At 35.4% G+C, this 24,300-nt stretch overlaps 1 protein-coding gene across 1 annotated transcript in view; it reads left to right on the top strand.

Moving 5' to 3' along the window:
• Positions 1 to 14,664, top strand: part of Hook1 (hook microtubule-tethering protein 1) — a 40,396-nt gene extending 25,732 nt beyond the window's left edge. The window contains exons 15-22 of the mRNA XM_013022318.1: positions 2,408 to 2,548; positions 3,777 to 3,870; positions 5,568 to 5,602; positions 5,956 to 6,038; positions 6,621 to 6,721; positions 9,189 to 9,290; positions 11,437 to 11,505; positions 13,469 to 14,664. Of these exons, the coding sequence (XP_012877772.1) occupies positions 2,408 to 2,548; positions 3,777 to 3,870; positions 5,568 to 5,602; positions 5,956 to 6,038; positions 6,621 to 6,721; positions 9,189 to 9,290; positions 11,437 to 11,505; positions 13,469 to 13,639 (796 nt within the window). The 3' untranslated portion in view covers positions 13,640 to 14,664. The remainder of the gene's footprint in view (positions 1 to 2,407; positions 2,549 to 3,776; positions 3,871 to 5,567; positions 5,603 to 5,955; positions 6,039 to 6,620; positions 6,722 to 9,188; positions 9,291 to 11,436; positions 11,506 to 13,468) is intronic.
• The last annotated feature ends 9,636 nt before the right edge of the window (positions 14,665 to 24,300 follow it).

The following is a 24,300-nucleotide window of genomic DNA, read 5'->3' as shown; positions in this document are numbered from 1 at the left end:
TTGCTTCTAGACATTTTGAGTAATCTACTATTTTATAGTTTTCTTGTTTGTTTTGTAGGAACAGTTTTATTTATTCAAACTTAGTCTACTCTTTATTTTTGTTGTTGTTGTTTTCATATTTTAGCTGGTCCTGGAGCTTGAACTCAGGGCCTAAGTGCTGTCCCTCAGTTTTTTTGCTTAAGACTATTCCTTTATGGCTTGAGCCTAGCTCAACTTCTGGCTTTAAAAAAATTTTTTTTTAAATTTTATTGTAAAGATACTGTACAGAGGGGTTACAGTTACATGAGTAAGGTAATGAGTACATTTCCTCTTGAGCATTGTTACCCCTCCTTTGTTTTTCTCCAGTCATCCCTTCCCTTCCACCTCCCCAACTTCTCCCTCCCTCTCCCCCCCCCAAGTTGTAGAGTTGGGGTTTGTTTTGTTTGTTTTGGTTTTTGTTGTTTTTTTTTTTTTTTGCTTAAACTCTGGGCCTGAGCCCGCTGTCCCTGAGCTCTTCCTCAAGGCTAGCGCTCTACCACTTGAGCTACAGCACCACTTCTGGTTTTCTGGTGGTTTATTGGAGATAAGAGTTTCTCGGACTTTCCTGCCTGGGCTGGTTTTGAACCGTGATCCTCAGATCTCAGCCTCCTGAGTAGCTAGGATTACAGTGAGCCACTGGTGCCCGCCTAGAGTTCGTTCAGCTCAGTAATTATAGTTTTATTTGTAGAGTTGGTTTTATCATCTGTGACTGTCACAGTTATCACTATCTCATTTTAGAGCATTTTCATTATTTCTAAGACCTTATACCTATTAGCAGTCAGTTTTCATCCCTATCTTCCTGCTAGATTCTAGCTATATACAACCAATACCAACTTGCTTGTTGTGGATCTTTCATATACATAGAATCATATGTGATGTGGCCTTCTTGACTGACTTCTTTTGCTTAGTGTAGCATTTTCAGGGTTGTTGATTTTTAGTTTACTTAGTTTTTAATGTGTTGTCTTAACAACAAATATGTTATTATAGGTTGTTTATGTTATATATTGATGTGTATAACTCCCAAGTTCCTTGCATGCTTAACTAGAGAGTGACATGCACTTTTAAATTATTAATATCCAGTCATAATGGAATTACCCTTTCAGTTCATTTTTCATATGCTTGTCGGTGACAAATTAAAAAGAATGTCAATTTAATCTTTCTAAATCAGACATCTTAATTTAAAAAATTTCAAAATTTTTCAGGAGCAAAAGTCCATAAACTCACTAGATGGCACTCTAATTTTAACCATGGTTTTTCTTGTTTTTTTTTTTTTTTTTTCTGTCATGGGACTTGAACTCTGGACCTGGGCACTGTCCCTGCATTCTTCAGCTCAAGGCGAGCACTCTGCCTCTTGAGCCATAGCACCACTTCCGGTTTTCTAGTGGTTTATTAGAGATCAAAGTCTCATGGACTTTTATTCCCTGGCTGGCTTTGAACCATAATCATCAGATTTCAGCCTCCTAAGTAGGTAGGATTACAGGTGTGAGCTACCAGCACCCAGCTACCATGATTTTTTTTTGGTAGGTGGTAAGGTCATGTAGTATGTTAGAAAAATAAACTAGCTGTATAAAGTTCATGTAGCATAACATTGCCTTTAGACTAGGTTTATCTATATCATTTAAAGTTTAAAAATTATCAGAAAACCAAAAACATTACAGCAGACAAACCTCTGATGAAGTGAATGTTAAATATGTAAGGTGTAAATAGCTACTTAGCTTTCTCAGTGAGGATTCAATCATTATGATAAAATTGATTTTAAAAAGAGCCATGTAAGCTTGTATTTTAGAGTTATGGTGCTGCCATTTATCGGAACAGAAGTTGGAACAGGTTGAAATAATTTGGGACAATATTGTTGGAGAGGGGAGAAAGTATTACTTTCCTATTTAATATCAAGAAGAGATTTTTTATTTTAATGCCTAAATTGCATTTTGAATGTATGTATATTGGAAGTGCCAGCCGTGAGTAAAAAGCCAAATGAGGACACAGATTCCTGAGTTCAAGCCCCAGTGCCTGCATATACACAAAAATATGCATAAATCTTTAATAATCACCCCCAAAATTTGAAGACTTTTCTGATTACTGTCATGAAAGTATAAAAGTTTTAGCAAACTAATTTCTTACATTTATTGATTTCTACTTACATAGTTTCTAAGAATATCTAATTTCTTTCCATGAGTATTTCCAAGTTACTAAAGTCTTATTATCTAGGAATGTAATTATAATAATTTAATCATATATAATGTAGTACTTGATTTTGAGGAATCGAATTCCATGTACATGATTTTTACTTGTTTCATTAATATTTTTAAATGTTCGCTATTAACAGGACTTTCCTTTTTGAAAAAGCATATAGTAACTTTTTGTAACTAAAAAATGTTTTCAATATTAGGGAGGTGTTCATTCGTCTTCAGCATGAAAACAAGATGCTTCGCTTGCAGCAGGAAGGGACTGAGAATGAACGTATTGAAGAACTGCAGGAACAGCTAGAGCAGAAACATCGCAAGATGAACGAACTGGAAACTGAACAAAGGTAACTGCTTTTTTTTTTTTTTATTGTGAGACTACCATACAGAGGAGTTACAATTACATGGGCAAGATAATGAGTACATTTCTTATCAAGCATTGTTGCCTCCTCGTTGCTTTTTTAATCATCGTAAGTCATGTGATTTAGTTACCTCTTCTCAAAATCAGGACCTATGCAAGCGGAAATTATCTGTGCATTATTTAGAAGCAGTTTGGCAGATATGGGGGATATATAGCTTTACTTTGCTGAAGAAGCCAAGTAATGTATTTTATTAGAACATATTATTAGAACACAAAGTAATGTTAATAGGCTTGATTAACCAGGTTGCTTATTCTTTTAATTTTATTAGATAGCTTCATAATTGACAGAAAACCTAACAAAAGAATAAGTCACAGTTTGTTTCTGTAGTAGAGTGGATAGATAGGGCAGATTGTGAATCCCACTTCTGTATTATCTCGTTAACTGACTGTGGGAGAGCTATTCAAGCTCATCCTCACTGTCCTCAACTGCCAACTTCCTAACCCTGAACTGTACACTTACCTGTTACCAATGTGATGATTAAAATTATTTAGAAGATTGATGTAGATGATAAACACATGAGTACATGATTATCATGTTAGTGATAATTGTAGTAGTGAAGTGTTGTATGTAATGAACAGGAGTGTGTGTCAGTCATATCCACATGTAACATCTGTGTGCATGTGTATAGATGAAAAGTAGAACAAAATAACTTGCTGGTAAATTCTTGTGAATAACTCTTAAGAAGAGTTTTAAAAAATCGAACTTTGCTAAGTTAAAGTACATGGTAGTTTCCAATGTCAATTTGTTTAGTTTATATCAGAATCCATGAAATGATTGGAAAATTTTGACTTTTCTATTCTCTCAAAACACTGAAATTGAAACAGAAAAAGATGCCAAGCTTCTACTCATTAAAAAACCAAATAAAGGAAAATTGACTTGGTTTTCTAATTTTTCAACCAGTGAGAGTACAGTGCAGAAATATGTTTTTGCCTTAAATGAAAAGAGTTGGATATCTGTGCCTTCAAGAGAGAAATAAAAAGTTGCTAAAAATGTTTTGCTTAGAAGTAGCCTTCTAAGCATAACAAATAATTGTTATGCAATTGTTATGCTACCATAGGTACATTTTTAAATTAAACTACATGATTACACTTTTATAGAACCCTAAGTGCTTTTGATTTTAAATATAAATGTATCATGATACATCTACTCATAGGCTGAGCAAAGAACGCATTCGAGAATTGCAGCAGCAGATTGAAGACCTCCAAAAATCTTTACAGGAGCACGGCTCCAAGTCTGAAGGCGAAAGTGTAAGTAATAGAAAGCATAATGGTTCTGCTGTGTATAGTTTCTCCATAATTGTCCCATGTACTCAAATTAATCTCGCATTTGAAACTGCAGCCTTTATCCTTGAGGGTACCCCTAAAATACCGTATATATCTGCATAACAGATGCATTGATTTTGCCACTTGAAGCCTGTAGGTTGATCATATACATTATATGGTGATTTCTATCTCTCCTACTTAGTTACACCCACCTAAGTTCACGATAATTCTTGATTGGAAAAATGGGACAGTGAGTCCTTTGCAAGTTTTGAATGGGCTCCAGTAGTTCTCTAGGAGATAAGTCCATATGAGAGTGATCAACAATCAGAAGCCTTCTAATAGGAAAATAAATTATTATAATGACCCTTGAGAGACAGCCATCAGTACTCCTAAAGGTATCAACCCTTATTTCATACCTCCTTCCACACTCACAGTCTTGACAGACACTATGCCAGCAGACATTAGCAGACTTAGATCAATTCTGGCCTAAGTATGTCTTGAGAATTTTCTCATAATTAGAGCTCATAATTTGAGCTCTAAATATGGGTAGGAAAGGAAATAAAATAACTATTGAAAAAAAGGGTGTATTTACTTTAAAATAACAAAAAGAGTGGGGCTGGTGTTATGTTGAGAGACATCAATTCTAATTAGGCAGGGTACTGATGGGGGAGGAACTTGCAGACTATGTAGAGATGAGGAGAAAAATTGAAAGGGTTGCATTTCCTTTCTATTTTTATATACTTTATATGATTTTCTCTTTTTTCCCTGGGGGCTTGGAACATAGAAATCGTCTCATGCATGGCGGCATCTCATATGTGCATATATACGGTATTGTACTCTCTAATATAAATATTTTTAAGCCACCGATCTGTTTGGGGAATTATATTTTTAGATTGCAGTGTTTGGTTTTAAATTTCTTCATCTTTCATTTTAAATTAATAATTGCCCAAATTATATTTTTTAGACTCTATATTTTTATCTTGGCACATGTACACTTACTACAGAAGTACCATTGCAATCTGAAGTACTGTGTGGTGTTTTTTTTTTTTAATTTGTTTTGGTTTTTGCTCTTCTGACCCAAGATGTCACTACAGTAGCCTGGGTTGGCTACACACTCATCATACAGCCTAATCTAGTCTTAAACTTGCAGTTCTCCTGTCTCAGCCCTCCTGAGTGCTAGGATTATAGGAATGTAGTCAGATAAAGTGCTTCTATTTACATTTTACATTTAAGTTTGGTTTTTGAAAGAAATATAGTTATTTGATTTTTATATTAATATTTACATTTATAGTGATAAACATTTTTATTATGAAGGTAGAACTTAAAATTTGTAATAATTTTGAGTGATTCTGTAGATACTTTAGTGTTTGATACTCCACAATATATCACATTCAGCTTGCATTTGCTATTCAAACTCAAATTTAATTTGAATTCTGTTACAAAAATATGAGACATTTCTTTTTGTTACCAAAGTCTTTCATTGCCTTTTCTTTCCTATTTTAATGTAAAAAATACAAAATTTATGCTCTTGAAAGTATGCTTTTTACAAAATATACAAAATTCAAAAGCATGTCTAGTTTTACATAGTTCACCTTCAAAAGGTTGGTAAAGAAATTTTGATGTCTGGAAAATTTGCCTTTGTTAAAATAGTCATCTTACAGGAACTTTTTTTAATTTTGTAGTCCAGCAAACTAAAGCGGAAGTTGGAAGCTCATATGTAAGTAAAATTGATGTTTCATTTCAATTCATTTCATTCTACAACCAAAAGGTTGTAGAAACTTCTGGAATTTGTGTCCTTTTCTGACTTGATAAGTTAAGGTACATGCCCTGATACAGAATGCTTACCACTGCTGTCAAACATGGAAATTAACACGTTCATGCCTGGCAGCCACCTAAACTTCTGCGTTTCACCACCTCTATGGTAGATAAGTAGAACCCCCAGTTCATAGGGGAGGAAATGAAAGAACAGAAAGTGGCCTTCTACAGTTCTACCGATGTTACCCGGGTGTAGACCAGCTTTCATCCTTAGGTATGTTTTACTCCAAGCTCCATGCTCTTTCTACTACTTAGGGAAAAACTAACAGAGGTCCATGAAGAATTACAGAAGAAACAAGAGCTCATTGAAGATCTTCAGCCAGATATAAATCAGAATGGTAGGTATTTGTAAAAATTTGGATCAGACTCTTACCTAAAGATCTTTCCTTTCTAGTTAAAGGATACATGAACTGTGTATACATCTTTGTACAATGTGTAGATACATATATTGCAAATAGGAACCATGATAGTTTTTGTGCTTAAGCTCATTAAGATATGTCATCTGAAAGCAATGTAAAACTAAAAACATCAACTGATTGGTATATAGGAGTATCAAACATTATAATATATTCTAGAATTAATATTATGGAAATTTGAATAAAATAATTTCAAAGAAAGTGTCAAATAATAGAAGTATGCTTTGTTTTCTGTCACAGTAGAGCATGCATTCAAAATTATATTTGTTCTTTATTCAAACTGTTGATAGAATAATAGCTGAATTAGAGTATAGGTGAAGAGTTACTGAAGATGTGCTTTTAAGCTCAAAAGTTTTGATAAGAATTCACTGCAAAGAAGAAATGAAGTTTCCTTTTAAGTTCTCAGTCTTTGAAAAATAAGTTTGATGTACATAGTATTTGGTGAGAATGGAATATGCTAAATAGGAAGCAATTAATTATGTTTCATTTTATTTTGACTGCAAGTCCAAAAGATCAGTGAACTTGAAGCTGCTCTTCAGAAGAAAGATGAAGATATGAAAGCAATGGAGGAACGATACAAAATGTACTTGGAGAAAGCAAGGAATGTGAGTGATTTATTTCACACAGCTCAAGCCTCTGCTCATATTTCAGTTGGTTCTGTTTTTCTGACTGTCCTGCTTTTGTTGTGTCCATGAAGAGTCACTGCTCTGCACTAATTTGTGTGTCAGATACCTCAGGTGTCTCTTTGTCAAGCCTCAGAGTCAGATAAAATAAACACATTGCTTCAGGGGCAGCTTCAGCACTAATTAGAGTAACTCACTAGAGAATGGGACTACTGTAACTTAATGGAGTTTCATTTGCTCTTGGCAAAATACTCAAAATTTTATTTACTGAAGTCTTAGCACTTTTCTAAGAATAATATTTGCTAGAGTCCTAGTAAAGCTTTTGTGAAATTTTAACTTTTTAAATGTGTTACTTTTTAAACTTGATTGAAATTATTTTACCCTTTTTTAAAGACAGTGTTTCACTGTAACCGAGGCTGGACTTAAATATTTTACCCTTTATACCACACAGTTCAATACTATTCTGATGTTCACTTGATTAAATTCTTCTTATTTCTTATATCATACTTTTTAGTAGGTATTGTTTTACTTTCATGGGTACAGTTTACAAGTATTTGCTTAGAGAGAATTCATCTACTTTTTTTATTCATGGGATTAAAGGATTTTATGATACACACATAATGGTAATATATCTTCTTTTCTTTATAGTTGTTTGCATGTATTTCAGTTATTGCTCCTAGAAATAAGCTGTAGGCAACATATTATGTGTAAAGCTTTCCTTTATTCTGGTTAGTGAACTTTTTTTCTTAGAAATAGAATTATGACATTCTTAAAGGGTATAAGAGAACAGTGATAGTAAATTCCTCTTTGGCCATAATTGAATATTATCACTTTAAAGAGAGTTTATTGTTTTGATGAACATGATTTTTTTTTATTATATGAGACAAAGTTAAAGGAGTAGTTCAAGAGAAACAGATACCCAGAATAGGAAATTCAGAATATATAAGAATATCACAGGGGTTGGAGACGTGATTTGGTTGGTAGAGTGCTAACCACTGAGCCAAAGTGTCAGGTACAGAGTTCAAGTCCTGCTGGACCTAAAAAAATATGACCATGAGAGCCATACTTTTTATCATATAGAGATAGTATTATGGTTTGTTCTTTATAGCTAATTTAAATTTTTTTATGTGAGCTGAGTGCTGGTAGCTCATGTCTGTAGTCCTAGCTACTCACAAAGCTGAATCAACCTGGGCAAGCAGAAGACTCTTACCTTCAATTAACCACCACAAAAGCCAGAAGTGGACCTATGGCTCAAATGGTAGACTGCTAGCCTAGAGCAATAATGATAATAATAATAAAAATAAAATCAAGGACAGAGCTCAGAGTTTAGGCTCCAGGACTGGCACACACACACACACACAAATTCTTTATGTACTGAGCTTTTATGATGTGAACTTCATGAAGGCAGGCCTTGCAACCCTGTGTCCCCAGCCCCTCACTGTATCTGCCATATAGTTGACACTCAGGAAGTGATTTTTTAATTCATTAACCCCAGCAATCATTTGGTATCATACCGCTGGCCTTTTCCTTTATAAATATCTTACCTCATTGAAAATTTGAAGTCTTTAAAAATAGAAAAATTGGGCTGGGAAGGTGGCTCAGTGGTAGAGCGCTTGCCTTGCATGCATGAGGCCCTGGGTTTGATTCCTCAGCACCACATACGCAAAAAAGAAAAAAAAAAAACGGAAGTGACGCTGTGGCTCAAGTGGTAGAGCACTAGCCTTGAGCTGAAGAGCTGAGAGACAACGTCCAGGCCCAGAGTTCAGGCCCCACGACCGGACCAAAAAAAAATAAAATAAAATAAAAATAGAAAAATAATTTTGCCTATAATTTATACTGATTTTTTTAATCAGATTGGTTTCTTGACAGAATGCTATCTCCATATTTCAAGTCTTCGTACAACATTCTTATCAAATATCTCCTTTTAACCAACTTTTAGTAATTCATCTAGGTATGTGACACAGTGCTCTTCTGTCTGCAGGTAGAATTATCAGTGTTGGTTAGTCTGATATAGTGGGTTATATATATAGTAAAGTGGTAATGACAGTAAACAGGACTTTACCAAGAGTTTGCTAAGAATTGCTTCATACCATTAGTCTGTAAAATCAGCAAGTTCTGTAATTTTCTTATTTTCCATTCAGAAAAATATAAGACTTACTTCAGGATCTCAGTGCTCAAAGGTTGGGCAGCAAAAAGGCTGAGCAACTCTCTGAGTATTGATCCTTAAAAAAATTTGTTTGGATGATAAGGTTTTCTCCCCTTTTGCAATGAATTTTTTATGCCATTTCCTGACTATAGTAAATGATTTTATTGTAAATAGACTACCTTTAGCTTCTGGATGACTTTTTGGTAATTTTCTACTTCCATTTACAGTTTTTATAGAGTATATTCTTAATTTTTTTTTGCACTTTAATAAAAGATAAAGTAAATATAAATTTTCTTTTAACAGGTAATAAAAACGTTAGATCCCAAGTTAAATCCAGCTTCAGCTGAAATAATGCTACTTAGAAAGCAGTTAGCGGAGAAAGAAAGAAGAATTGAGATTCTGGAGGTAAAACTTCTATCTTCTTTTATCTCTTACTTTTACTTTTGTCATATATTTACTATTAATGATAAGGCATCATAAAATGTTAGAAGTAAAAGTACACATTTATTACTGCTTCACTAGCCTAGTAGGTTGGAGTAAAGCAAGGTTTCTATGCCCTTTTTATTTGCTGGGTTGTTCTCTTGCTGTCTAAAGGCCAGTTGTATGTCTATACTTGCCTTTTTGTAGAGTGCTGCTATCATGCTTCTATTAAAATTATGCAGAAGTGATTTCATTCAGAAAAAGAAGGAAAAGTAACAGAAAAAGAGGGAAAAGTAATTGCTTGCCTTCTCCACAAAGTACTGTCTTCCTTCAGTTATCTAGGTTTCTTGTCTTTCATCTGAGCCTAAAAATCCTTAGCTGGGATGTTTTAGGAAAAGAAAGTGATCATGTAATCCCAGTTATTCCCTCATGAGCTAAAGTAGCAATCATGATTATTATTTAGAGTTCTAACAATAATGGCATGACATTAATTATCTCTGCAACTAAAGTAGCAATTACATAAAGTTATAGTAATATATAATGCATAATCTCAGTTTTGCTAATGGTTATAGTATTTTTATAAACTCTAGTATGTCAGTATGAAGTTGTGTGATCTTAGGTTTTGTAATTTTGTGTGCTCTAGTTTCTTTTGCAAAGTGTTTTTACAAAACTAGTAATTATTGGGGCTGCTCCTCAAGCCAATATATTCTGGCCTAGAAATGATTGCTGTTTAAATTAACTAGGAATATTCAATTTTAGAGAAACACATTGTGTTCATGTATCTTTTCCGGGTACTGTTCTTGAGCAAGGATGTATGGACTCTAGTGGAAATATTTCATCACAGCTTTGACATCATCTCTTTTGTACATCCAGAATATATACAAGCTTATGCGTGCTGTTCAGAACATGTCTGAAAGGCACCGGAAAGGATTGTCTGCATAAGAAATGCAGTTTATTCTTCTAGATCCAACTCAAATGTCTTTTCCTCTATAAAACATTCTATATAATGTTTATACAGCAGTAGTTCTAAATTCCTCAGTGAATCAGTGTACTTTAACTCCTGGATTTATCACAGAGAAATGGGTTTTATTTATTTATTTATTTTGGCACATGTTTGAAGTAGAAAAAGCTGTATCTTCAGCAGTAAATATTACATGAATCAGAGGTTATTGGCAACATATCTTAAAGTCCTCACCTTCCTACTCTGGTCCTTAGTTTGTACTTCTGTAAAATAATAAAAAATAATAAAATAATAAAAATATGTAAAAAATAATAAAAAATAATTATAAATAAATAACTTTTGTTTAATAATAATAATAAATAATAAAAATCTTCTGGATGATCTCTGAAGTATCAGTTATTGTTTTCTCCACTGTAAATCTTTGAAGTATGTCCCCAAAAAGTACAATGATAAAATTTTTTCTCTTAAATGTAAAGTTTTGAGAAAAAGTATGTCTACATCATGTAAGTGTTTAGTTTCAGTGTGTTCATCTCTACACACTGCAGAAAGAGAAATACAATATAGACAGCAGGAGGCTGCCTGAACTTGAATGATGTGCTTTCTACATCAACAGCATCATGCAAGTATTTCAAGAGTATAGGCCAACTCTATCAATGGAATTGCAAAATTAGCTGTGTTCAAGTAATTAAGAAAAGTATATCAGTATCTACACTGTTACATAAATATTTCTACAGAGAATACAGACCATCAGGAATTGAAAAAGAACTATTTATGCTAAGGATTACAAGTGATTTTTATTGTATTCTTCCTCCTTTTTAACTTTATTCTATTACTCTTTAGTCTTGACTCCTACACAAATGAAGCTCTGTCTTGATATTGAAGCCAAGATACAGGGAACCACAGTGTAAAGATTCATTTTGTGTGTGTGGTATGTGTGTGTATGTGTGTGTGTGTGTGAGAGAGAGAGAGAGAATTTTATGAAACTGTTGGTACAGAGATTAGTTATACATTTTAATCTAAAGGTTGTGACTTGGTTTGCATTTTGATTACTGCATTGCCTTACAAATGTACATTTCTTATTCTGTAATAATGAAACTGGATACATGTTTCAGTTTATGAAGTATGTAAGCATTTATGGTGTTTTAATGATTCTCATATAATTTTTCCCAGAGTGAGTGTAAGGTAGCAAAATTTCGCGATTATGAAGAAAAACTCATTGTTTCTGCCTGGTACAATAAGGTGAGTTGAAATTTAACCAATTATTTGAAGTCTAGGACATTGTTTATCAAACTTTGACCAGGAACAATACAAAGAGATGTATCTTATGCCATAAACTAGACTAATGTGTTTATATAACTGAAACAAAAGTTATTCTGACATTGTACACTGCATATTGTTTCCTTAAATGTTGATCGTAATTGATTAATTTCATGACTTTACAACCTCTAGTTAATACATATATATGCACAGGCATAACCATATTTTAATTGCTTTATTTGAGATGAAACATTCATTTGTATTCATAAAGGGTTTCTAAAAAATGCATAATGCAAATTCTTCAAGCAGAACTCTTCAATAATTATTCATCTGTCCTACCAAAAAGAAAATAGTATGAAGTAATTTGAATGTTGTGTTGTAATTATTAGCATTAGTAGGATATGGAGCTGTATTTCATGCTGGTCACTGGTTGCTCATGCCTATAATCCTAGCTATTCAGGAGGCTAAGATCTAAGGATCACCATTTGAAATCATTCCAGGCAGAAAGACTTGAGTTAACCAACAAAAAAGCCAGAAGTGGAGCTGGGGATCAAGTGGTAGATTGCTAGCCTTGTGCAAAAAAGCTTAGGGTCGACATCCAGGCCAGAAGTAAAAAACAGTGTAAGATTTTGTGATGTGTGAGGTTCTCTTGAATAGTCTAATCTGAATAGGCAATAATTTGTATCTGTTGTTTTGTGTGAGGATTATCAGTGTATACCCTTAGGTGGATGCTGAGCTTCAGCACATTGCAGTAGTGCTCTTTCCCTGACTAGTTTGCATGCTTCCCTTGCGCTTTTGCCCTCCTTTCTCTGTATGGTAAAATCTGACTTAATTTAGAAGGTCTGTAATTTTGGTGAGGTTTTCTCAGAACTGTTCCTTATACATTAACCACTCTAAATGAGGTCAGGGAGTGTACCTTTGTTGTTCCGCTGTGGTCCTCTTATGCCTAAGTCAAAAAGGTATAGCATAGTTTATTAACTAATTGTCATCATGAGCTCTAATGAGAGAGTAATGCCTTCCCTGATAAATAACCAGTATATCCACAGATTGCACTTCAGAAACCATCCATCTAAGATTTTCTTTCTTTTTGGCTTTTTTTTTTTTTTTTGTCGATCCTGAGGCTTGAACTCAGGGCCTGAGCATTGTCCCTCAGCGTTTTTGTTCAAGACTAGCACACCCTAACTTGGAGCCACAGCTCCATGCCCAGTTTTGGGGTGGTTAATTGGATATAAGAGTCTTACGGACTTTCCTGCCTGGTTTGGCTTTGAACCACATAATCAGATCTCAGCTTCCTGAGTAGCTAGGATTACAGGAGTGAGCCATCAGCACCTGGCCAATCTAAGCTTTTCTATGTCTTAGTTTGTTCATTGTTGGTGGAGTGATAGCCCTAACATAAAAATTTTGCTTTAGAATTTCTTCCTATTTCTGTAAGTAAGCCTAATTCTTATGCTATTTTAAGCTACTCATTATAGTAATTTCAAGATTAGTGAAAAGAAACTGGGTTTATTGCTGCCTTACTAAAATTGACATGTACAGATTTAGTCAGCGTTTAGATTTTTATTTTTTATTTATTTATTTTTTTGTCAGTCCTTGGGCTTGAACTCTGGGCTTGGGCGCTATCCCTCAGCTCTTCAGCTCAAGACGAGTGCTCTACCACTTGAGCCACAGCACCACTTCTGGTTTTCTAGTGGTTTATTGGAGATAACTCTCATGACTTTCTTGCCTGGGCTGGTCTCATGACTTTCTTGCCTGGGCTGGCTTTGAACCATGATCCTCAGATCTCAGTCTCCTCAGTAGCTAGGATTACAGGCATGAGCCACTGGCGCCCAGTGATTTTTATTTTATTGTGGGTTTCTATAGTTATTTTGAGGATTAAATGTGAGTTCTTTGCAGACTACCTATTTAGCCATGTTATTTATGTATATATGCTTTTGTTCCTGTCTAGAGTCTAGCGTTCCAGAAACTGGGGATGGAGTCTCGGCTTGTGAGTGGTGGTGGTACTTGCAAAGACTCTGGCGCGTGCACCCCTGCCCGGTCCTTCCTAGCACAGCAGCGGCACATCACCCACACCCGAAGAAACCTCTCTGCAAAAGTTCCCGCCACAACTTCTGATTAAACAGCAAAGGAAACCATAAACAAACAGAAGTGCCCTTAAAATGTTTGTACCTTTCAACAACAACAAAAAAAGATTAAGATGCTTGACACCAGCTATTTTAAAATCAAAACACATCAAATTAATTTTGCCAGCTCACTTTAAGAACAAGGTATAGAACTGGCTATCTCTTTAGGGGGAGCACATTTGAATAATTGGAATATATAATTAAGCACATGTCTCAAAGATTTGTCTTTCAGGAGTATTTTTAACGTTTTTAACTATCAGTAAGTTAATTTGCACTTTTTAATCTGTAGTATATAGTTTTGACATGGGTCTAAATTCATTTTATGTTTTTGTCTATATAAAAAGCCTTGAGATAGGCACCTAGAGAATCATAAAACTAATTTATTTTGGCTTATATATAAGGTTTTACTTCTGCTACATCTGTCATGGGTATATTTTGTCATGCTGTGGAAGGTATAATGCGTGAAAGATTTGACTGTTGTAGTAACTTAGCTATAGTTAAAAAAGACTGAAGAGGTCACAGTTTCCTGTGTTCCTACTGTACACAAGGGCTTCTGAAGAGTTTGAAATGTTAAGGGTGGGAAACAAACTGACATTTCTAAGAGGTGCCTTTCTGATAGGAAACAAATTGAAATTGTGTGAAAGATTTTCACACTCTTTAATGTAATTAATAAGGAGTTTAGCTACTCCTCTTAAGCATAAAACCATCATGGATTCTGCTTTATAAACGAATCATGATGTAATCATTTTATATCTTCATTGACAAGAGATGTTGCAGTAACAAAACAGCTTAGCATCAGTTTAATTTTTCTTTGCTTACTGAGGAGTTTGTCTTGGGCTGAGTTTGTAGTATTCATTTCTGCCCAAAGTTGGTATTTTCAAAGGTGTTACTTTCTAATTTAGGGTGTCATCTTTAAAAATCACAATATTGGAATGTTAGTGAAGTTGTGTTAAATCTCTGTTGTTCAGTATTGTAGCTACAGCAACATGTGGCAAGTTAAATAAAATGAAAAGTTGGATTATGTGATTGTATCAGTAACATCTTTAGCACTCAGCAGCCTCCTGTGAGAAGTGCCCACTGCATCGGACATTCCAAATACAAATTATGTTCATTGGACAATGTCACACTAAATCTTTTTTATAACCTGGAAATGCTCTTTGACTTTGGATCAAAAAAATCGAAGAAATATTAACTATAGCAGATAAAAAGAGAGACTGATTTGTGACATAATTAGTATCTTACATTAGGTATGGTTGAATACTGTATATTGTATCAACCATAGTTAATCTTTTTAGTGGTGGGCCTACCAACAGTTACATCTAAAGATCAAGAATCTTTCTTTAACTGAGTTTTCTTTAGTTTTTTAAATTAACTTTATTTATTTTTTGATTATATGGTATCAAGGCATTGAACCCAGGGCTTCATGCATGCTAGGCAAGCACTCTACCACTAAGCCACATTCCCAGCCCAAAGATCAAGAATCTTTTTTTTTTTTTTAGGGGGGGGTGGGTCCGGTCGTGGGGCCTGAACTCTGGGCCTGGGCACTATCCCTCACTCTTCAGCTCAAGGCTAGCACTCTACCACTTGAGCCATAATACCACTTCCGGCTTTTTTTTTCTTTTTGCTTATGTGGTGCTGAGGAATCGAACCCAGGGCCTCATGCATGCAAGGCAAGCGCTCTACCACTCAGCCACCTTCCCAGTCCCTCAAGAATCTTTCAGTGAAGGAACAGATATAAAATATTTTTCTGCTGTGTTAACTACATGATCTTTGTTGTAAATACTGTGTCCTTAGTATGAAGGAAGCTGTACCAATATATAAACAAAATGGGTATGTCTAAGGTTCAGTAAGATGCTATTTACAACAACTGGTTGACCTGTGGTCTAGATTTTTTTCCCAGCCTTTCTTTTCATATGTGAGTGTTGTCTCATTTGCAGTGTTACCATTTAGATAATGTGGTTTAAAATTTTTGCCACGTAATTTTCTCTTAACCACTGAAAACAAGAATTTAAGGTTTGGGTCTTTGAGATTCAGGAACATGTACTAGGATACTGTGTTTTATCAGGGTTGCTTCTGTTGACTACCTCTGTAGGTGTTGATGTTTGTGTTCTTTTTCTATCTGTGAAGTTTTGTTGTTGAATTTTTTGTATTTTCTTGTAGTGTCTGTGACTTGCCTGTGACTTTTAGTGAAATGAAGTAAGACAGTGAAAATATTCTAGCATGTTTCTTAAAATTTTCTAAATATTATAGCATTTTGGTATATTTCAGGTATATCTGCTCCATTGGTGTTTCTATTTGCTACCAATTTAGATTTTACAAGCTCGTCAAGCTTCCCATTAGTGCAATTTATTGTAACAAATCAACTTCCATAAATTAGTGTTTTCCAATTCAATTCCTCATTAATTTTCAGTTATACTTGGAATTTCTAAATCATGTAATTTTTAAGTAATGGCATGAAATTAAATTCCTTTTTTTTCTTAATAGAGGAAAAACAAGTCTGATTTTTCATTTTCCTAGGTGATAAGTTGAATTTAAAATGTTGGACATAAGTATTTATACAAAACTAATGTAAAGTTCTGTATTACTGTAATTAGTCAGAAATTCAGGAACTGATCAGAAGTGAGATTGTTTTCCACATCTGGTTAATAATGAGATTGACACCCTGTGGGTGGTAAAGCATTATAAATATTCATCACGAACTATGAGGTATACAAACCTGTGTTGTAAGGGAGGCTTAAATTGAATGCCCTGGTAATTATGAAGACAGACCACAGACCAATTTGGAAATGATCTTTAATTCTGAGCATTTGCTCTATGAATAGTCATTTCTCTTTTTAAAGTATAAGTGTACTAGAGTGATGTTTATGCTGAGATTAACTTAATGTATTGAGAAATATTTGAAGTTTATTTTTTCAATGAATAAGGCATTTAGTATAGTTAAGAATGTCTCATCTAGAAATACAAAATTGATTTCTCCCTCATAAGGCATCCCCACTTTGGGGAATCTGAATGCTATGTAATGCCTCCATACCACACTGTGTCTGTTCAGTACTCTGCAGCATGAACTCAGAGCGCACTGTCTTTATTTGGTTCTCACTGGGCATATTTAATGAAAAACATTCCTGTGTAAAATGTGTCAATGTGGATGTTTGCATACATTCTTACTGTGAATCTGTATGTGGCAAAAAGGAATTTGGAAATTGTAAAGCACAATCTATAAAGCACTCGTGCAGTAACTAAGCTGGAGATAGCTTACATGTAACATTCAGTTTGTTAAAGGTCCTTCCTATTTTCTATGGCAAAGTCTTTGACACTTGAAAAATAGAAGCAATACTTGATTTATTTTTGTAAGTATCTAGAATATTATTTTAAATGATGACTATCCAATATAATAGTTGTGAAATGAATTAAGTAAATAAACTTTCTGCTTCTGTGTCTTTCAGTTTTGATTTGTTCTAGTGGGCACACATACACATTTATGTGCTGGAATAAATAGAGAATAAAAAGTATTATTTTATGAAGAAAAATAATTGCATTAATTGTTTTGCTTCAAAAAACATTTTTGCAGGTGGGGTGTGTTTCTGGTACTGTGGTTTGAACTCTGGTCCTTGTATCTTACTCAGCTTTTTCACTCACAGCTAGCACTCTACCACTTGAACTATACTTCCACGTTCAATGTTTTACTAAATGGAGTTTCCTGGATTTGTCTTACTGGGCTGGGCCTCAAATCATCATTCTGAGATCTTAGCCACCTGAGTAGCTAGCATCATAGCCACACCAGGACTTGAATTTCTTTTAAATTTATGAATGAAAGATGTATAAAGGTAATGTTTGGTGTGGCCTTCTGTATCTCCAGTTTCACCACTGGAGTGTAGGCTTCTTTCATTAATGCGGACTCCAGAACATAGATACTGCTGTTTATCCCTTACTATCAATTCTTTCATTCTTCCTTTAGTAATAAAACCCCAATTTTTAGTTGGTTACATTATAATCCAGAAAATTTAAAAAAAAAAACAACCACCACTAAACCTTACTTTTCAGACTCCTTTATAACTAGGTGGTAGTGCATTTTACTGACTTCTGGGATTGTGAATGGTTCTGATATGTTGCATGCCACAATATTGGGCATTCTTGGTTGGGTTCATGTGGTTCACACTTGTAATCCTAGCTATTTAGGAGGACAAGATCTGAGGGTCACAGTTTGAGGCCAGCCCTAGCAGAAAAAATCTGTGAGATACTTATTGCAGTATCTGTGAGATGCTGCAATAAATTAGCAAAAATGCTGGAAGTGGAGTTGTGTCTTTCATTGGTAGAGCATTAGCTGTGAGCAGAAACACCCAGGCCTGAGTTGAAGGATGGCAGGTTGCCAGGATGGGCAACCTCCTCCTCCCCGCTCCAAAAAAAGGGATATACTTTCCCTAACCCTTTGCCTCCTAGTCTGGTGTGGCATGTGCTTGAAGCAATCTTTCGATAGCAGTTGAGCAATAAGGAAGTTAAATCCCAGAAATGAGTCTTTAAGCAGATCAGCTATGAATTTCTAGCCCAGGAATTATTTTATTAGCATATTAGTTGTATACAGGGGGAAACATGCATACAATGGGTTCTTTTCTCCAAGTAGTTTTATAAAAGAGTTGCTGCTTAACAAGCATCTCCTGTTCTCATTTGCAGAAAGTAGCCCTCAAAGAGATGTAAGAAAGGTTGTGTTTCAAGGTGGGAAGGGATTAAAAAAGAGGGAATGAAGAGGTAAATGTGGTCAGAGTACTTTATACACATGTGAAAAAAATAACTACAAAAAACCTATTGAAGTTCCAAGAAGGGCAGGGGCAGGGAGTGGTGGAAAAATATGAGGGGGAGAGTGATCTGATTTCTCTTTGTTTAAACTTTTTTTAATCTTTCAACAATACATATTTTATTTGAAGAGTCGTGTTTATGAATAATTTGCTTTCCTTATAGATTTTGAATGAACAAAAACAACAGCAAGAAACAAAAACACTTGATAATAAAGGTGGATGCCAGTATCCCATCAATGGATCAAGGTTCACAGCCTTTTGCAGTAGCAATCCATAAAACATTTATGTTCACTTGTGCAGACAAAGGCAGAGTGAAACCTTGGCTCAAGTAGTATAGCTTCAGTCTCTTTGTTTAAACTTTTTATAAAAGTTATTTGAGGGTTCTTTTTTCCACCACCCTTACAACTTGAGATCTATACAGAATTGTTGAAATGGACATTACAGTTGATTTTAGAAAAAGTCAGGCATTAAGAACCCATGTTTTTGGAATGTATCTTGGGAAAGTTGAAGTCCCACTGTTAAAAGATTATTCAGTATTTGCTTAAGGAATCTTTACAGGAAGTTCGCACTGAAGATGTTCAAGGAGGATGGAGACAAGTCTCACTGTAAGTAGAACCTCAAGATCCCCCCCAAAAAAACTATCCATTTATATTTCCAAACTACAGCAAATTGTTTTCTATCTAGTTGACTAAGAATTCTCAAGAGGGTTCTATACTTGCCCTGAACAATAAGGTGGCTATTAATCCTGCATATTTAAGTGATTTTTTTAACCACTTAAGATGGTATTCTTCAGACATTCTATCCCCTTTTGAAGTGCTCCATAGTTAAAGATGACTGAATTGCTGCAGTACTGGACAGTGCAGACAATAGGACATCGCTTACAGAAAGTTGGAGTGGGCACTTTCAACCTAGACATCTAGCTTGAATATACTGTCTGAATAACTGCAATGAAATTATTCTGAGCCAAATATGGTTACCGAGGCCCTGGAACATGGATTCAAATTACCCAGAATAAGGAGCTCTGAACTGGAACAATTCAATCTAACATTTGTGTTATGCTATGACATTATTTGTTCTGTTCTTTCCACGTCTGTGTGGGTTTGAAATGCCTCCTATAGGTGAGTGTCTATATCATTACTAAGATTTGGGAAATATTCTGCTATAATTTCATTGAAAAGTCTTGTACTAAAGCTCCTCCTCCCCTAGGAGTTCTTAGATCTGGTTTTCTGATTGTATCCCAGTGTTCCAGTAAGCAATTATAGCTATTTTTTTGTTATTGCCTGAGTGCAATTAGCTTCCAATTTCTGATATTGTTCTTTCTGTTAGATTTTGCCTGCTGATTATCCTGTTAACTGTATTTTTTATCCAATTCATTGACGTTTTATTTCTAACATTTCTGCTTTTTCTACACAATTTTCATTTTCAGCAACCATGTTGCTTTCTTAGTATAAATTGATTTTTTATTATTCAGATACTAATATTTATTTATTTAGTGGTCTTGTGGCTTGAACTCTGGGCTTAAGCTCTTCAGCTTAAGGCACGTGCTATACCACTTGGGCCACAGCACCACTTCCTATAAATTGATTTTTTTAACGTCACATATCCGTTTATTTGTATCATCTCTGAGGTCACTGATCACTTTAAAACTAGACCTTTGAGTTGTTATCTGATGTTACAGCTACTTATCTTTACTGAGTTGTAAATTTTTGGAGACATATTTCCTTGCTTCATCACATTAAATGTATTTTTGTGTTGTGCTTTTCACATCTCTTTATGTGAGTTTTTACAGTTAATCATTGTTCATTATGAGTAAATTTCTTTTTGGACTGTCAACCCATCCTTCTTAAGTGTTTATTATATGAAAATTATTATCAGATTTTTAAAATTCATTAAAGAAGAAATGTTGCAGATATTCAAAAAAATTGTTGCTTGTTATTATAAGGGGGATGTACAGAGGAGTTACCTTTTCATAAGTCAGGCAATCAGTACATTTTTTTTTCTTTTTGTACAATGCCACCTCTTCATTCTTTCCCTGCCCACAAGTTGTATAATTGATTTCAGCACAGCATCTACGGAGGACCACTGTTGTATTTGTTCACCCTTTGTCCTTCCATTTCTGTGCCTCACCTTACCTCCCCAAAGACAGAGAAGATGAAAAACCTCTTGTTTCCATTTCCTCAAGTTCATTTCAATAAATATTTACTGTACAGAGGCAATTATTCAATGCACAGAGGCATTGAACCTTAATGTTCCTCCTTAAGAAGCCCTTTTCGTCTCACGGTGTCAATGCCTAGAGCCCTGTGTAATTTATTGTGTCCCATTGCATTTTAGCTCTAGCTTTAGCATATGAGTTGTGTGTATCTGAGCTTGTATATCGCATAACATTTGTTCTAATTCCATCTATTTACTCTGCAGTTGACATTCTTTCTAATGACTGTGTAAAATTGCATTTTTTTGATCCATTCATCTATTGGAAAGTCTCTGGGCTGTTTCCATAATGTAGCTATTGTGAATAGTGCAGCAATGAATATGGATGCACAAATATCTTAGTGCTATCCCGGTTTGTGATGTTCTGGGTAAATGCCCAGTAGTGGTATGGCTGGGTTGTAGGGAAGATCTATGTTTAATTTTTTGAGGAACCTCCAGACTCTGTCCAGAGTGCTTGTATTAGTTTAGATTACCATCAACAGAGCAGTAGGGTTCCTTTTTCCCCCACATCCTCACCACCATTTGTTTGAATTCTTCATGCTGTCCAATCTAACGGGTGAGGTGGAAGCTCAACGTTGTTCTAATTTGATTTCCTTTATGGAGAGGAATGCTGACCATTTCCTCATTTGTTTATTTGCTCTTCTGAGAGCTCCTTTGCCCATTTACTGATTGGTTTATTAGTCTTTTGTGGGCAGAGGTTAATTTCTTGAGCTGCTTGTATATTTTGGATATTAGGGCCCCCGTCTCATGTATAGCTGGTAAAGATTTCCTAGTCTTTTGGCTGCTTTCCAGTTTAGTAACTATGTTTTTTGCTGTGCATAAACTTTTTGTTGTGATGTAACTCCATTTATCGAGTCTCTCCTATCTGCTGTGCCCCTGGGATTCTCTTCAAAAAGCTTCTGCCTATGCCTATAAGTGCAAGAGTTTCTCCTGCTCCCTTTTGCAGTTATTGCAAAGTTTCAGGTCTGACATTGAGTCTTTGAGCCACTTTGAGTTGATATTAGTGCATGGTGACACACAGGAATCACATTTAGTTTTTTGCATTTGGATGTCCAGTTTTCCCAACAATTATTGAAGAGGCTATCTTTTTTTCACTGTATATCTTTGGCTCCCTTATCAAATATCAGATAACTATGTATTTGCTTTTATTTCTGTGTCTTCCCATCTGTTCCATTGATCTTTGAGTCTATTTTTGTGCCAGTACCAAGCTGTTTTTGTTGTTATAGCTTTGTAATAAAGCTTGAGGTCTGGTATTGTGATACCATCAGCATTGTTTTTTTTTTTCCTTTTCTAGAATTGCTTTAGCCATTTGACATCTTTTGTTGTTCCATGTGAAATTTTGGATTGTTTTCTCTATCTTGCTAAAGAACTTTATTGGAATTTTGATGGGCATTGGGTTAATTTTTGGCAGTATGCCCCCAAAATGATTTTTTCTCACAATATTGATTCTACCTATCCATGAACTTGGAAGGTCTTTCCATTCCCTGATGTTATCTTCAATTTCTTCAAGTTTTTATACTTTTTACTATACAGGTCTTTTGCTTCCTTGGTTAGGTTTATTTGCAAATTTTTTTGAGGCTCTTACAAATGGAGTTGTTTTCTTCATTTCCCCCTCTGCTTGTACACTGTTGCTATGAAGAAAGGCTATTGATTTTTGTGGGTTAATTTTGTATTCTGCTACTTTCTTGAAGCTATTGATCAAGAGCTTAGAAATGGAGTTTTTCCAGTTCTTTAGATAGAAGATCATATGATCTGTAAATAAGGATAATTTAGAGTTCTTTCCCTATGTGAATCCCTTTTATGTCTTTTTTTTCTTTGTTCTGGTTAGGAATTTTGGAACTATATTTAAGAGGGGTGAAAAGAGTGGACATCCTTCCCTTATTCTTGATATGTGTTCTGTCATATATAGCATTTATTATTCTGAAGTATGTTCCTTCTATTCCTACCTTCTTCAGAGCTTTTAACATGAATTGATGTTGAATTTTGTTGAAGGCTTTTTTTTGGACCTATTGAGATGATCATGTGTTCTTGTCTTCGGCTCTATTAATGTGATATATTACATTATTGGTTTATGTATGTTAAACAAAACTTGCATCTCTGGGACTAAAAACCCCTTGATAATAATGTGTGATTTTTTTGATGATGAATTCTGTTGGCTAGTATTTCTTTTCTTTCCTTCCTACCTTCCTTTTTTCTTTCTCTCTTTCTTTCTGTCTCTTTTCTCTCTTCCTTCCTTCCCTCTCTCTTTCTTTCTTCCTTCCTTCATTTTTTTTTGTTGTTGTTGGTTATGGAGCTTGAACTCCATGCCTGGGCGCTGTCCCTCAGCTCTTTTGCTCAGAGCTAGTACTCTACCACTTTGAGCTGTGCACAGCCCCACTTCCAGTTTTTTGAGTGGTTAATTGGAGATGAGTCTCACTGGTACTTTTGTGCCCAGCCTGGCTTTGAACAGACCTGAGATCTCAGCCTCCTCAGTAGCTAGTGTTGTTTTCTAGTTAGTTTTGGTTACAGATGTGAGCCACTAGCACTCAGCTATGGGCTAGTATTTTATTGAAGGCACTTTCATTTGTGTTCATCAGAGAGGTTGGTTTGTAGTTCTCTTTTTTCACTGGATCTTTCCTGTTTGGGGATGAGTATGATACTGGCTTCATAAAATAGATTTTTGGATTAATCCTTTCTATTTCACAGAAAAGTTTGAGGAGTACCGATGTTAGTTCAACTTTAAAAGTCTTACAGAATTCAGCTGTGAATGAATACACTGGGCCTGGGCTTTTCCTTGTTAAGGACTTGATTACTTCTTCAATCTCATTGCATTTTATGTGCCCGTTTCAGTGGTTTATATCTTCTTGATTCAGTTTAGGTAGTTTGTATGTCTCTAGGAATGTATCCATATCTACCTGATTTTTCATCTTATCTAAGCATAGGTTTTGAAGGTACTCAATAATCTCTTGGATTTCTTGGATGTATATTGTAATGTTTCCTTTGGTATCTCTTTGTTGATTTCAGTCCTTTCTCTCCTTTTCTTCGTCAGTTTAGTTAGTGGTCTGTCAATTTTAGAGGTCCACTGGAGACTGTTCTCTGATCTCTGGGTTATAGGACCCCAGAGACTGTCCCTGGGGTTAGAGGCCCACCTCTTCCATTGCATTCCGGTGTTAAGGGATGGGCCAAGCCCATTCCCATTGTTAGAGGCCTCACAGAGACTTCCTGGGGCTAGAGGCCCTGCTGCATTGGGAATTAGGAGAACTGCTGAGCCTGTTCCTTGGTTTAAAAGCCATGGCGGACTTTCGCAGTTACCTTGTGGAGTCGCTTTGTCTCTAAACATGACGTTCCGGGTACACATTGCTGTGGCTGCCCCATCCAGTTCCAAGATTCAGCTTCTGGACTACAGGTACGTCGTTGCTGTTTGCTGGTGAGGAGTGGCTGGAGGGCAGTGAGGGGTGGGGGGGGAAGAAAACGGAAGAGAAACAGCAAAAGAGAATTGCCATGGCTCCCTGGCTGGGGCCTGTAGCTGCAGCATAGCTGTGCTGGGGCACCTGCTTTGGGTTCTTTGTGTTTGTTTTTCTCTTGTTAGAGGCTTCCAATGAATCTGCTTTGTTGGTGTCAAGCTTAGATTATTTCTGCTTTGTTTGGTGTGGTCTCTTGAAGTGGAGTTCTGTGCTACA

The sequence above is a fragment of the Dipodomys ordii genome, unplaced genomic scaffold (assembly GCF_000151885.1).
Source record: "Dipodomys ordii isolate 6190 unplaced genomic scaffold, Dord_2.0 Scaffold61, whole genome shotgun sequence".
NCBI lineage: Eukaryota > Metazoa > Chordata > Mammalia > Rodentia > Heteromyidae > Dipodomys > Dipodomys ordii.
Note: the sequence above shows the minus strand (reverse complement) of the source record. Positions and strands in the feature narration are given on the sequence as shown.